This window comes from Stegodyphus dumicola, chromosome X2, assembly GCF_044657685.1.
Source record: "Stegodyphus dumicola isolate Sdum_Otavi_A_Nest chromosome X2, ASM4465768v1".
In the NCBI taxonomy this organism is placed as follows: domain Eukaryota; kingdom Metazoa; phylum Arthropoda; class Arachnida; order Araneae; family Eresidae; genus Stegodyphus; species Stegodyphus dumicola.
This window is the reverse complement of record NC_140781.1, coordinates 96,123,641-96,137,702: the sequence shown is the minus strand read 5'-3', so window position 1 is coordinate 96,137,702 and position 14,062 is coordinate 96,123,641. Positions and strand designations below refer to the sequence as shown.

The 14,062-nt window shown below is 32.8% G+C and overlaps 1 protein-coding gene across 1 annotated transcript in view; it reads left to right on the top strand.

The window, feature by feature from the left end:
* LOC146992830 (uncharacterized) overlaps positions 1-11,804 on the top strand; it is a 102,918-nt gene extending 91,114 nt beyond the window's left edge. The window contains exons 4-5 of the mRNA XM_085808806.1: positions 911-1,149; positions 6,698-11,804. Coding sequence (XP_085664932.1) covers positions 911-1,149; positions 6,698-7,225 — 767 coding nt within the window. The 3' untranslated portion in view covers positions 7,226-11,804. The remainder of the gene's footprint in view (positions 1-910; positions 1,150-6,697) is intronic.
* The last annotated feature ends 2,258 nt before the right edge of the window (positions 11,805-14,062 follow it).

The window sequence follows — 14,062 nt, the reverse complement described above, 5'->3', positions numbered from 1 at the left end:
TAGTCAGCTGAAGCCCGCGAAGTTCCTCGTAGCAAGGAGCGCAAGATACACCACGCCTGCAGTTGGCAACAGCTTTGAGCACTTTACAGGCGACAGTGCGATTTAGCTCAGTTTCGCCCCTAATTTTGATGGAGAGCACCTGGGGGAACGGGTCCGAGCGTCTCCCACCCTCCTTCCCCTACCACCAACCTTTCAAGAGGACTTTCGCCTCGCCTATTTAGAGTGCCCCCATGCCGCACAGGCACTTTACATTTACAAACATCCATAACTTCTCCGGGATTCGAACCCGAGGCCTTTGCACGGCAGTCAGAAACTCTAACCATATTACCGGTTGGGCGGCCTTTTATAACATAAATGAATGTATAATTGTTGAATGAATATGTTTGAGTGCGGTTTTTAACAAAGCACAAAATATTTGCATATTTAGACAAATGGTGGTTTTTCATATTATTATGTTAATAGTGTTTCATTTTAAATGTTAATCATAAGCACCGTCCCTTTAATATCGTCACTACATAAAGGCGCTCGCTAGACATTTGCACGACGGCGCCGATTAGGCTTGGCGCGGGCCTGATGCTAACCTGCTGCAATAAGACATAAATGCGGCTCAGAATTCCCAAACTGCTATTTCCCCCAATGATGCGGATTTCAGTTTCTTCCTCATGTATCGTATTAGTCCTAGACTTCTTTTTGTTTCACAAGCTGTAGTATTAGCGTTTTTTACGTTACGGCGACGATAATATGCTGAAGTACTTCATTGACATACTCTGGATAGAAATATTTTTAAACCTATGTATGTTGTCATTAAATATAAATGTGTGTAGTTTCTCATTATGCATAACATTGATAGTATTTTTTTTTTTTTTCATTTTATTGAATGCTTAAAGTTCATATATACATTTTGTTGCAGCAATGATACAGCTACTTCTTGAAAACGGGAGCCGGTCCATTCTGAATAAACTTGACGAGTTTGGAGAAACGCCGCTGCGCATAGCATGCTCTCGAAGTTCGCCAGAAGTTGTCCAATACTTGCTTGAGAATGGTGCTGACATACAAAATGAACGTTGTCTTCTATTAACTGCATTGAATCACAAATGTAGGAATTATATACACAGAATAATATCTACGCTTCTAGATTATGGAGCGGATGTAAGTAATAAATGTAGTAAAATATATTTATAAATATATTTTCTCAAATTATAGTTTACATTATAAGAATCACATCGTATTCAGAACAAAAGTTGTTTATTTTCTTCGTTTGCTTGAATGCATCCCCAGTTTTATTATTGAAATATAGATTCTGCTTTTAAAGCAAAAAATTATGGTTTGCAAGTTTTGGGTAAAATAAATTAATTAACATATGAACTAATTAAAGTAATTCTGAGTAATCAGTATATAGATTTTCTTAATGTAAGGTGTACAATGTGGTTTAGCTTTGAGAGAGCGACCTCATATGACCATTATGCTGTCACTTACAATGCAAGGATCATGCTGAACTAATTCATTATCACCTTGACAACGCTGCTTACATTTATATTGCTGGATTTTTAGTGACTTTATCTGAGTCTTGCCGCAGTATTTATGAAATTTTATTTCTTCAGGCATCCATTACCAGATAGGAATACCCTTAATGGCCAGACAGGAAACACTGCTATTAGTACTCCGAATATTAATAGTTCGACCACTAATAGCTCGATAATTCGAATAGTGAATATAATAGTTTGACCTGGTTTCAAACAGTTACAGGCGAAAACATTGCGGATGAAAACGTCACGCAGAAAACAATGCAAGGCGGAAACGTCGTCGTATAAAATATTGTGGGAGAAAAGGAAACAAGAAGAAAACATATGCATAAAACTTCATCAACGAATATATTACTTGCTTGCACGATTTCTTTACCCCACCAAACCAATTGCATGCTAAATCATTTTCTTCTGTTTCCACTTCACAGGGGAAAAAAAATTACTTTTTCATTTTCATATGAGTATTTTATTGCATGCATAAACTAAAGCTTTCTGCTTTAAATACATTAATTCAAAAAGGCATGTTTTTATAATTTTTTGCATAAACACTGAAGCTCAAATTTTTTTTAATCATTTTGGCAGATTAGAACGTGTCTCTGTGGAAAATTTGTAGATCACTTTTAATGAAGTGACTAATTTCTAAATACTAAAAGAATATCAGACTAATAAAGTGAAAAAAAATCATTTTTCTATTTGATAATTAATGTAAACAATTTTAATATGCTAATACTTCGTGCAGTTACTCGTTTTCCCTGTACTAATCGTTTTAAGGACTATATTTTTAATGAAAAATTTCCAGTACAACTTGATAGAAGAGACTAGCTAAATAGTGACTTTTTTAACAGTTAACTACATAAGTTTAAACTTCTATTAACTACTTTTCGTAGCATAAATTTTCTGCCCATTTTCAGTTGACGAAATGCTTAAGTTTCCTTCTTGCATTTTAGCAAAAAAAAAATGGTGATTAATTCAAAAATAGAAAACGCAGAGGTAAAGATATTCCTTACTCTCTCTTGAGTTCACAAATCTTTATGCAAATATACATTTACAACTTTTATAGCTTATGTCTGACCTAAAAAACTAATGTCAGGTATGTTCTCATTATTTTTTTCCCCAATAGCACAAACCGTCCTACTACTAAGGCCAAAAGCGGTGGTCACTTTATTATGGAGGCACCTAAGAGGTGGACCACCTTCCCCTCCTATGAAGGGACGAATACATACGCCCATTGATTCGAACCCGGGCCCTTTGGTATTTCAGTTGGCTTCCCTAGCCACTATACCGTCTAGGCGTCTGATGTTATCATTATATGATGATTTGTAGGTGCTTTCCCATAATCGAAAATTTGGATGTTGATTCCTTAACTATGACTTTTTACTACAATATTTTCTACTATTATGTTTAAAATTGATACGTTTTTAAACTGTTTAAAGCTACTATGCTTCTTGCTGCTTTTTGTCTCACGTAGATGACGTTTTCGCCTTGCGTTTTTTCCTTCTAGATGTGTTCATCTGCGATGTTTTTGTCATGATGATGTTTCCGATAGGCGCCGCTTCAAATAGCGATAAAATAGCCTAGAATTTAAATACTGTATTGATTTTTGCCATGTAGCTCACGCAACCAAGGGAATCCGTTTTCCTTAGAAAGTCTTTCATGAAAGCATGCGAAAACTATCTCCACGCAAACCGGCAAATAATCTTCCGTTGTTTTACTTAGTTAAACCAATGCTTTGTTTGGAGAAAACTTGAAATGAAGATAAAAGTTTGGTTCTTTGAAGTCCATATTTCTTTGTATTTCTTTTGAAGGATTTTCTGAGATACTGTAGCTACGTTTTAAGGTTTTTAATTAAATGTTTTTAAATAAATTTTTAGCTTAAATCATTTATAATTTGAACTGTCTATGTGCGTTTGTCATGAAACACAATGATCATTTGGAATTAAATTAGAAAAGTTATGCAGAAAATTCTGGAATATATTGAATGCTATTTTAATAGTAAATGAATATGTAGAAGTCATTAAGTTAATTTTTGAAGGAGAAGACATAAAAAATGAGCAATGGCCTCGTTGGGACTCGAATCTGGACCTCTCGAATACGCGCCACATATGTTACCGTTACACCAGGAAGGCATGCTGGAAGAAGGGAGAAAATACCTTATATACTTTCCCTTTTAAACTGTGAGTGAGGATTAGGGAACTCAGTCTTCAAATTCTGGTTGTGACGAATTATTGTCTACCACCTTTTAGTTCGGGCGCCACTTGTAGAGTCATTAGGTTTTCTTCGATGCTGGAGACGTGAAAAATGAGCAACGCCTTCGCCGGGACACGAATCTGGACTTCTCGAATACTTGCCAAGTTTGTTACCGTTACACCAAGAAGGCACACGGAAAGGAGAGAGAAAATACCTTATATATATTGATATAGTAACAGAAGTTCATACTTAGGTTTCAGTTATTAATATCTCCATAGAAACTTCATCTTGTAATTTATGAACTATTTAACATACTCGGATGAATAAATTATTAATGAGTAAAAAATATCAATATATTTGTTTGAAAGCAGTATGAATGAAATTTAATCAGGTGGATGATGTTGCAACTTTTGATCTTTTTTCTTATTCTTATTATTTACATTTAACAACATCGATAAGTGAATTTTTGCTTACCTTTCTTGATAATTATCCACAGGAACGCTTGGAATTCCTTTTCATTTCTATCACACAGAAGCTTTATTTACAGCTATGTACAATAATTGTATGCTTACATTAGAACGTTCAACATGTTTTTCGGGTTGCCGCTACATCTATCTCAAAAATCCGCAATGTGGTAAGAAAAATATAACAAGCTAAAAGTAAAAAACGCTGCGCTTTCTCGTGGCCAGCTACATAAACTGTAACAGATGATGCTTGATAAATATTTAATATTCACTGCAGTTTCAGAAAATTTCTAGTTCTGAAATCGAGCTTTCATTTTGTAATTACGCATAATAATTAAAAACAGGAAAAATTTGATCCTATACTGATAAAGAATATAACTTAAAAATTTTATACATTTCATAGAAATCGGAAAGGGTCGCTCTTTAACAAGTTGCAAAGGTAGTGCGAATTTTCTACAAAAACATGTATCAATTTCCGAACGCATTTTCTTCTGCAAAAAGAGGATCTCACGTAAATCTACCTCGAAAACCTAATGGAAATCTGAGACAGCTTTTCTGAAAAATTCCTCCCTCGCGGATAGTTCTAGTCCGCTTTGCGTTCACTAAAATAAACCATCCAAATCTTCCTTGAGGTACGCAACGTTTTTCAGAAACCTTTTTTACCTTTTTTTAAATTTCATTTTGTCTAGCTTCACATCCATAAGTTGTTCTACCAAAATATAATCATTTATTATTTGCTCTAAGTAGCTCATTCATTTCCGTTACAATATTTATATCTGCTTGGAATTTAAAAAAATATATATATACATTCTTTTACCTCTTCAATACCATTTGCTGTTGAGTTTCAAAAAAGGCTGTTTCTGCCTGCCTTAAAAATATAATTTCAAAAGAATGATAGTTTTCTTTCCTATGAATATTTTAAGGAATATGAGCTGCATAATCGCCCGATTGGAGATGTGCTTGTATAAGCTGCACGTGATAGGGATGCATTTTGTTTTTTCTTAGAAGCCTCCAGATACCCGAATGGAAAACTCCGACTGCGTGCACTTATGGAGGTAGGAAGTAAGATGTAGTGAATGTAATGGAGGTAGAAACCTTTCCTACCTCCATTCGTGCACTACACTTTGCGTACTTACACGTGGAGTTCCCTGTACCTGCTTTAGGACATTCTGTTTGATGTCCGGAGTCTATGCTGATCGTGCCCGATTCATGACAGCTCTTTGAAAGGAACCTGTTTCAGCTAACCTCCTGTACAGCCTTGCAAACAAATTATGGCTAGGTGTACACCTCATACATAGCCTGTCGTTCCGCGTACAAGCGCTGTGTCGCTGGCCCACTACAGTTTGTAGCACATATACCAAATGCATATTGGCTAACTTCCCGTTTGTATAATTATTCATTCTACTAACTCTCTGTCCTGATGCGAAATGACGATTCCCTGCAAGAACTCCTGCGGAACTTCTACAGCGTCAAAAAAGCATTTCAGACCCTGCATTGGTATATGATTCAGAGTCGTTGAGGCAAAGAATAGACGCTCTTTGGTTAAAGTGCAACCTACCCTTCCTAGAAGTTCTGAAACGCGGTACTGAGACCCCCTGTGTACATATGGAATAGAAATATTTAATAAACTATACCAACTTATACGAAATACTATTTCAAATGACACTTGATGATACAGTACAAAGTCTGTAATCCGGACCTCAAAGCTACAAACTTTATACGCATGCGCGTTTAATGGATAACGGACGGTATAAGTTAGGCTAAAATTATCTAAGGCATTTCAGTTAATGTTGCAGATTGCGCTGCTCTTTAATCTTCTAATTGTATCCGGCTTATTATTTTTTGCAGACAATTAGAACAATTTTATAAAAATTAAGCTTGAACTTTCGATTATGTCAAAAAGAGTTTCCAATTCTGGAGCTGCCAAAGGATCTACAAAGCGAAAGCATGTTTCGATGTCCATTAAACAAAAAGTGGAATTGCTGCAAAAAATAGATAAAATCTTATCCGTCTCAAAATTATGCGAGAAGTATGGCATTGGAAAGTCCACTATATATGACACAAGAAAAAGGAACTTTTTGAATTTTTTGTGGAAGCATCTTAAACAACTTACATTGAAAGATATATTTAATAAAGTAAACAAATAAATATTAAGCTTTTTTTTGTAAATTGTGATACCCTTTAGATCATAATTGTTTTTTATTTCATAAATTACGATTTCATATTTTTAATTGTATAATTTTTGCATGCCATCTTACCAGATTTAAATTGATGATCTATAATCCGGAAAACCCCCTAATCCGGAATCGCCGAAGTCCCGATGAGTCCGGATTACGGACTTTGTACTGTATTTATTTATGTAAAGATTTTTTAGATTTAAAACATTTCTTCAAAACGGACATACTTGCTGAGAAGTATATGAAACTTTATGATTCATCGCATAGTTTTTTCTCTTTTATTACTTTTGTTTTTGTTAAAGTATTTTAGTTAGCATTTAATACTAAAACTGGTTTTATTTTTTAGGTGAACCAGTGTTCAAGTCGCGGAACGACCCCTCTGTTGTTGGCGGTGGAACGTGCTTCCTATACGAAAGATGCCAATTTTTTTTATGTATGTGAACTATTAAGGAAGAAAGGAGCAGATGTGAACATAACCAACTCAAATGGACAATCCCCTCTTCACATGGCTGTAATTTCGAATCAAGAAAATTTGGTCAAAATGCTCTTGATAGGGAATAGCTGCATCGACACCCGTGATCACGGGGGATATGTCGCATTATTTTATGCCTGTCGGAATGGTAATCTAAATTTGGCAGAGTTACTAATAGATTGTGGTGCCAATCTTCACGCTCACAGCTGGGAGGATTGCATCACTCTCTATGGCACTGTAAACAATGCTTCAGTTTTTAAAACAGTGTCCAGAAAATCAAAGAGCTGCCTTCAATTAAAAACATTAAGTTTAAATGCAATTCGGAAGAACATTCAAAATATTAATGACATCGGCAGTTTGCCGTTGCCTATATACTTAGTCAATAAAATCATGTTTAAATAACATGATTAACGCCTTTAACTTTTGAAGCATTATTTAATTTAATCGTTGAAAGAAGGTATCTAATTCTTACCTCTTACATTATGTGGTGATGAATTTGGTCAAAAACTAATTCTTGATTGGATATAACTACATCGACACCCGTGATCACAGGGGATATATCGCCATATTTTTTAAGCTATTTTAAGCATTTTTATGTCTATTCCATATTTTTTAAGCTTTCATCAATATCTAACTTTTCATTTACGCTGCAGTAGTCGTTGTAGAGGGGAGTCACGCCAACTTTTAATTCCTTGACTTTCTGTAATTTCACTTCTAATTCAACTGAACTTCCTTCGGATTCCTTGAAGTTATTCAAGAACGTCTCCAGTTTTGTAATTTTGCATTTTATCACACCTCTATGGCGATTTAGTTCCGTTAAATTATCCATTGTATTTTTGCCGCTTTGAATGGGCATTTAGTTTTGCCGCTTTGATTGGGGTCTTATTTTAGCCACTTTGAATGGGCACTTATCTTCGTCCGAGACGGACCACTGTTTATGGACTGTATTCCACTAAGAGATAATTGTATTTTCCCCCTAAGTATGTACAAAAAATGCCGCTAGAGGGCTGAGGTGCGTAGGTGTAGCTAATGATGTAACACGTTAGATTTGGAAATTTTATGTTTAAATATTAAAAAAAAAATTTTTTTTTAATTGTCCCTTGGAACACTGAACATTCTGCAGCTGCTACTTGCTTAAATTATAAATACACTTCAGCTCTGTCATAGCATTGCTTTTCTTTTTGCTAATAAGAAATATTATCTTCAGTTACTGTATAAGATATTGCAGAGTATAATAAAACTTGTAATTTATAAAATATTAATGAAATGATATTTTTGGGAATAAAGTGCAATTTTCTTTTTGTTCACAACTACCGTTCCATTAATGGAGCGCTAGGCATAATTGGGTTTTAACGTATTACCAGAAAAATATTTTAGGTAGTTTTTCACTTTTGCCCTGTTGATATTAATATACTAAAATATATGGAATAACGAAGTTGCACCTAGTCAGGAAAACAAAACATTGCGAAAATTATTATACGATAAATTTTTAATCAAATGTAATTACTTATTTTGGAATTATAAAATTTTCATACGCAATTAATACGATGTCACTGTTTCAATTAATTATTGCTGGTTATATAAAAAATACTGGTTATAAATAAAATGGTCAATTAAAGGCTTAATTTATTGGATTCACAATCACAAACACTATTGTTAGATCTAGATTTAGAATAAATATTTTGCACTATATTCAATGCAGAAAGTGCTTGTACTTGCTAGATACTCGTTCTAGTACAATGATATCTTGCTAGATACCTTGCCGTTAGACCAAAGAATATCTATAGAATACATATTCTTTGATTAAGTTGTAAGATTCTCACTAGTGTAATTCTCAGTTACTGTAGAAAGTGATGAATCTTAAGAACTAGTTTGCGAATAATCGCTTAAGTTCGTGTGACAAGAAACAAGAAGATGGAAGGGTAACTAACCCTTTATTATTCCAATAAGATTTAACAAAACTCCTTCTTGGAGTGTACAATAAAAGCTGACACTTGGGCTTGAACTTAAGAGACTAAGAAATAAACTAAAACTAAGATTAACTAAAGAAATATAGCCGAAGCTATCAAGATTCTAATCGAGTTGGCCCCTTAACTCTATTTGACTACGAAGCTTATCAAGGGCCTGAGAACGGCCGAGCGTAATGACAGTTTTGAGAAAGAGAGAGAGAGAGTAGACACAAGGGAGACGCGCGCTAATCAGAAACTCTGATTCTCTCTCACTCTGCATGCTTTAATGCTGAATGCTTATGCTTTACTAGCCAAGAAAGCTTGGCTGTCGAAAGCTCTGCTGATGTAACGCCCTGAGGGCACTTCACATGGAAGCAATCATATGAATTCCCGCAATGGGAAGATGCAATGAAGGAGAAAAAGAAGGGGAAAGGGGACCATCGTCCCTGTAGGAGTCACAAATAGATCTGACATATGGGAGTAGGTAAATTAGTGAGGGAGGCAGTCAAGATGAAAATGTGTAATGTGAAATTCTAGAACGGTCGGAAAACTCAGTAACGTATGAACAGATACATGAAAAGTATATACAAGAATCTGTTACAGACAATGTATACTACAAATAAACGAATGCAAGCTCATGCATTCAAGAAGGCATGCCAATTATGCGTGTCTCCCTCTGCAAGTAGACTTCGCGGTTTAAATACCGCTCCTCCTCTTTAAGTATTCAGAATGATTCCAAATCTACGTTCTGACCGGAAGTAGTAAGTTAAGAATTTGACAGGAAAGGAACTTAAAATTTAACTGTTAATAAAATTAACATAATCCTAACAAAGTATAGAGAATAGAATACATATTATGAGCATTGACATTTACTAGTAGCAAGGGCTAAACGTTAAAATACTTGATCAATATATATAATATAATAGTGTAAAGTGCTTAAGAATAATACATAAAATTATAAAATGAATAACAATATTTCAAACAGTAACTACGACAGTTTACTTACCGCTCAGGAACATTACGAACACGCAGGCAGCCATGTATATCTGCTACTATCTTTAAAACAATTATCGTTGTCTTCTCCTGATTGGCTGAGATATCCCCCCCCGACCTCCAATCAGTCACCTGATTCATGAGCGCGAAACTGAAACCTTAGTCTTTGCTTAAAAGTGTTGTTATATAGAAAAATTTTAATTGGTGTTTAAATACCTTTAATCTTTGCTGCAATGTGCCGGACAAAATTAACAAAAAAAAAAAAAAGAAATCAAATATCAAATAATTCAAAACATTCAAAATCTATTTCATAATATTCATATATCATTTCGACATTCTTAAAAATATTCGTATAGTAAATCTATCAATCAATCGTATATCATATCTATCAATAAATCGTATAGTGGTATAGTACAATTTAACTTTTTAGGTTTGCGTTGTGAGTAACCTATGTAAAGGGAAAATCAATAACTCCCAATTCAATTAAACTCCATGTTTCTTAAAAGCCTCCCGGCTCAAACAAATGGAGGGACATGACAGACCACAGTAAATTATACGCAGCATAAATACACAAATGCCATTAAATTTTAAACACACATTTATTAAATTCTTGACTATTTTATATAATTAAATAATGGATAACTGATCAGTATCCTACCAAATATTTTTTTAATTCAAAATAACACATAATACTACACCAAATTACAGCTTACATTAATTAAGATTAACATTGTTTTTTTTTTCAAATTAATTAGGTGTAACAAAATTTAATCCTCCAAATAACAGGTTCTTATTAATTAGAAAGTGACGTTTTTCTAGCTCACAAACTTCAGTAGGTGAAACAAATTTTAATCTTCCCAAAACTGGCATTCACTTGAAATTATATATAACTTCTCAATTTTTTAACTGTAATATTTAATTTATATAAGCAATAACAATGTACTGGTAGATAAATCACTATTAACTGTTCTGCATTCGGGAAAACTAAGAAAGAGAGACAGAGAAAATATACTTAAAATTTCACTCACAGATGGAAAACAGTTTTTCTTGATTAACAGGATCCTTAGTGTCCAATCCACATGGAAATAAGCCAAGCCCTATTTTCTTGGAAATTACAGTCTAATAATTCTTCAAACAGCCAGGCATCGCTTTAACTGTCCATTAGGTGGGAACCAATAGTCCAATTCAGAAGGATATTTTTCAATTCAATAACAGGTAGCTGAATATACACCAGTTTTTTTTTAGCACAATCACGTGCATCATCGAAGCCTCGTGGCAACATTTATGCTGAATGTTTCGGAAAAGGCTCTTGGAGATTAACCGGCGATTCAGGTGAAGAGAGAGAATCTGTGCTAAATTTTCTTGGTAGATTTTTCTCTATACGTCTCAATCAGCTCTCAGTAAAAATTCTCTTTGCAGCTCGCATACAGTTCTCCATACATCTCGCACAAACTTTTAAACATCCCGCAGAAAAAGAATTCTCTAGAGCAAAGAAAAACGCAACCCAAGTCCTCTTGTCTCGGCAACCGGCAGCAGGGCAAAACGCCCCTCGTTCGCCTTTTTTTTTTCACAAGGCGGCTGCTCAAAATTCACTCAAATCAGACTCCGCTACAGCCGTCATCGCAGCACGCTGGTACAAATCCCTCGCCCCGCAAAACTTTCTGCTTTCTCCTTTTCCTTTTCGCTCAAAAAAATCATAATCAGAATCCACTCTAGCCAAAGAATCTGTAAGGAAAAGAATGAAAGCTTCCATAGACGCAATGTAAACCTGTTTCGCCTCTGCGCCGCTATATCGAGGAGACACGGCTATGCAGTGAAACAGCAGCGCAGGGTGGAATTTAAATAGCGCAGTCCGAGGAGATAGTAAATTTTTTTACTTTGAAATTCCTCAAAATGTTTTATTTTCATACATTTCAGATAAATTATGTAGCTGATCTTTTATCTTCTAATCTTTAATCGTCTAGATGTTTTGCATAGAAAATCCTAAAATTCAGTTGCAAAATAAATGAAAAAAAGATGAATAAATAAATAAATTTTATTATTTTTCTATTCCTTATTTTTTCCCCTTAACCCTTCTTTCTGTAAACTCACATAATTGTTATTCTTTTGATATAATATCAAGCATTAATTTATAACTAACATCAGAATTAATAGAAAACAAAATTAACTACTGTCGTGTTGTTAGATTTCTAACAAATCTGCAGTTAATTACATAAATAACGCTACTTTTAAAAAATATGCAATTAATTACATAAATAACGCTATTTTTTAAAAATAGCGTTATTTATGTAATTAATTGCATCAAAATGTAAATCTTTTCATATTTTTATGAAAATGTAAATCTTTTCATATCAAGCATATTATTAAATATTAAAACAAAGAATAACACATTTGAGTTAAAAAAATGATTTTTATTGACATTTCTCAAGTTTCAGAATATACATATGCAAAATAATTTTAAGCATCTTCACAAATACCAAGAAATTTTTTAGACAATTATTTGGAACGACCATTATGAAAACAATGAGCAAATTTTGCAGCCAAGAACCAAAAGCATTTCACTTAAATTAAGAAATACAAAATTACACTTAAAAGGCCTTTTGAAGAATTTCACATAAATTATTAAAATAAGTGATTTCTTTATTTTTTCATAAAATATTCAATACTTCTTACATTTATTAATATAAGATTAAATACTGAACTTGAAAATCAAACCTTCCAGGTGTTATTAAAACCTGGGAAGAAATTTTCTAAATAATCCACTCAATCAATTAAATATTGTTGCAGCTCATCCTGATGAAGATTAGTTCAAATTATGAAATTAGAAATTGATTTTTTTAAATAGCAATTATAAAAATGACTATTTTCCATCTTCACTATACATATAATAATTCTAAAAATGATGTAGCTTGGATTTTACATAATTTTAATTTTGCAAAAATCTATTTAATACCAAATTATTCGACCAATGAGTACATTTCATTCTGTAAGCTTAAAAAATAAAAAACACATAACATACAATTCATAATAAATTTTTATAACTCCATATTTAAAATTTTACAAGCAAAGTTTGCATATAACTAACCAAAACAGAAAAAATAATTAAAAAACAATTACAAGTACCCCTAAATAAATTGAAAACGCTGAATTCATTATAGTTATCTGACCTCAAATTTAAGAAAAAAAAATTATTATTTGGAATGACCATTATGAAAAAAGAGCAAAGTTTGCAACCAAGAGCCAAAAGCATTTCACTTAAATTAACAAACACAAGATTACATTTAAAAAGTCTTGAAGTTTTGCAAATAATCCATTGAATCAAATAAATATTGCAGCTCATCCTGATAAAGATTGTTTCAAATTATGAAATTAGAAATTAATTCTTTTAAATAGCAATTACAAGAAATGCCTATTTTCCACCTTCACTATACCTATAATAATTCTAAAAATGCTGTATGCTTGGATTTTACATAATTTTAATTTGCCAAAAATCTCTTTAATCCAGAATTATTCCACCAATGAGTACATTAAATTCTGTAAGCTTAAAAAAGAAAAAAAAAAAACATATCATACGATACATAATAAATTTTTAGGAATCCATATTTAAAATTTTACAAGCAAAATTTGCATATAACGAACTGAAACAGAAAACAAAATTAAAGAACAATTAAAAGCACCTCTAAATAAATTGAAAACAGTGAAATACATTATCAATATCTTACCACAATTAAAAATATTAACATCAAAATCAATAGATAATAATAAATATAACCCAAAAGTAATTAGTAAACATAATAAAAATATAAACAAGAAATTTTTCAGAAATTTAAAACAATCTGCGAGATCTTTTACGAAACTTAAAATTTTAGTAACAGTCAATATTTCGACTAATAACCGTCAATTTTGTTGCACAGCATTCTTTGAGCATAACATGACAGGCAATCCAAACCATCAATTTTGTTGCACAGTACTCTTTGAGCATAACATGACAGGTGATCCACTATTATTGATGAGTTATTTCTTAGATGGCGCTATTGTTAAGCATATTGAAATAATAATAGTAAACAAATTCATTAAAACTATAAAGAAATAATAATGTTGAATACATAAGAAGCTTCTCACACATACACTGAAATATAATATTTACAACAAAAGAAAGAAACTAATATAATAAAAGAGTTACAGAACGTAAGGTTAAATAATATTTTATTTAACTCATTCAAATATTCAAAACTCATTCAAAAGTGACTAAAAAGCTAAATAAAAACAACTGAAATTGTCTTTCAAAATGTGATCA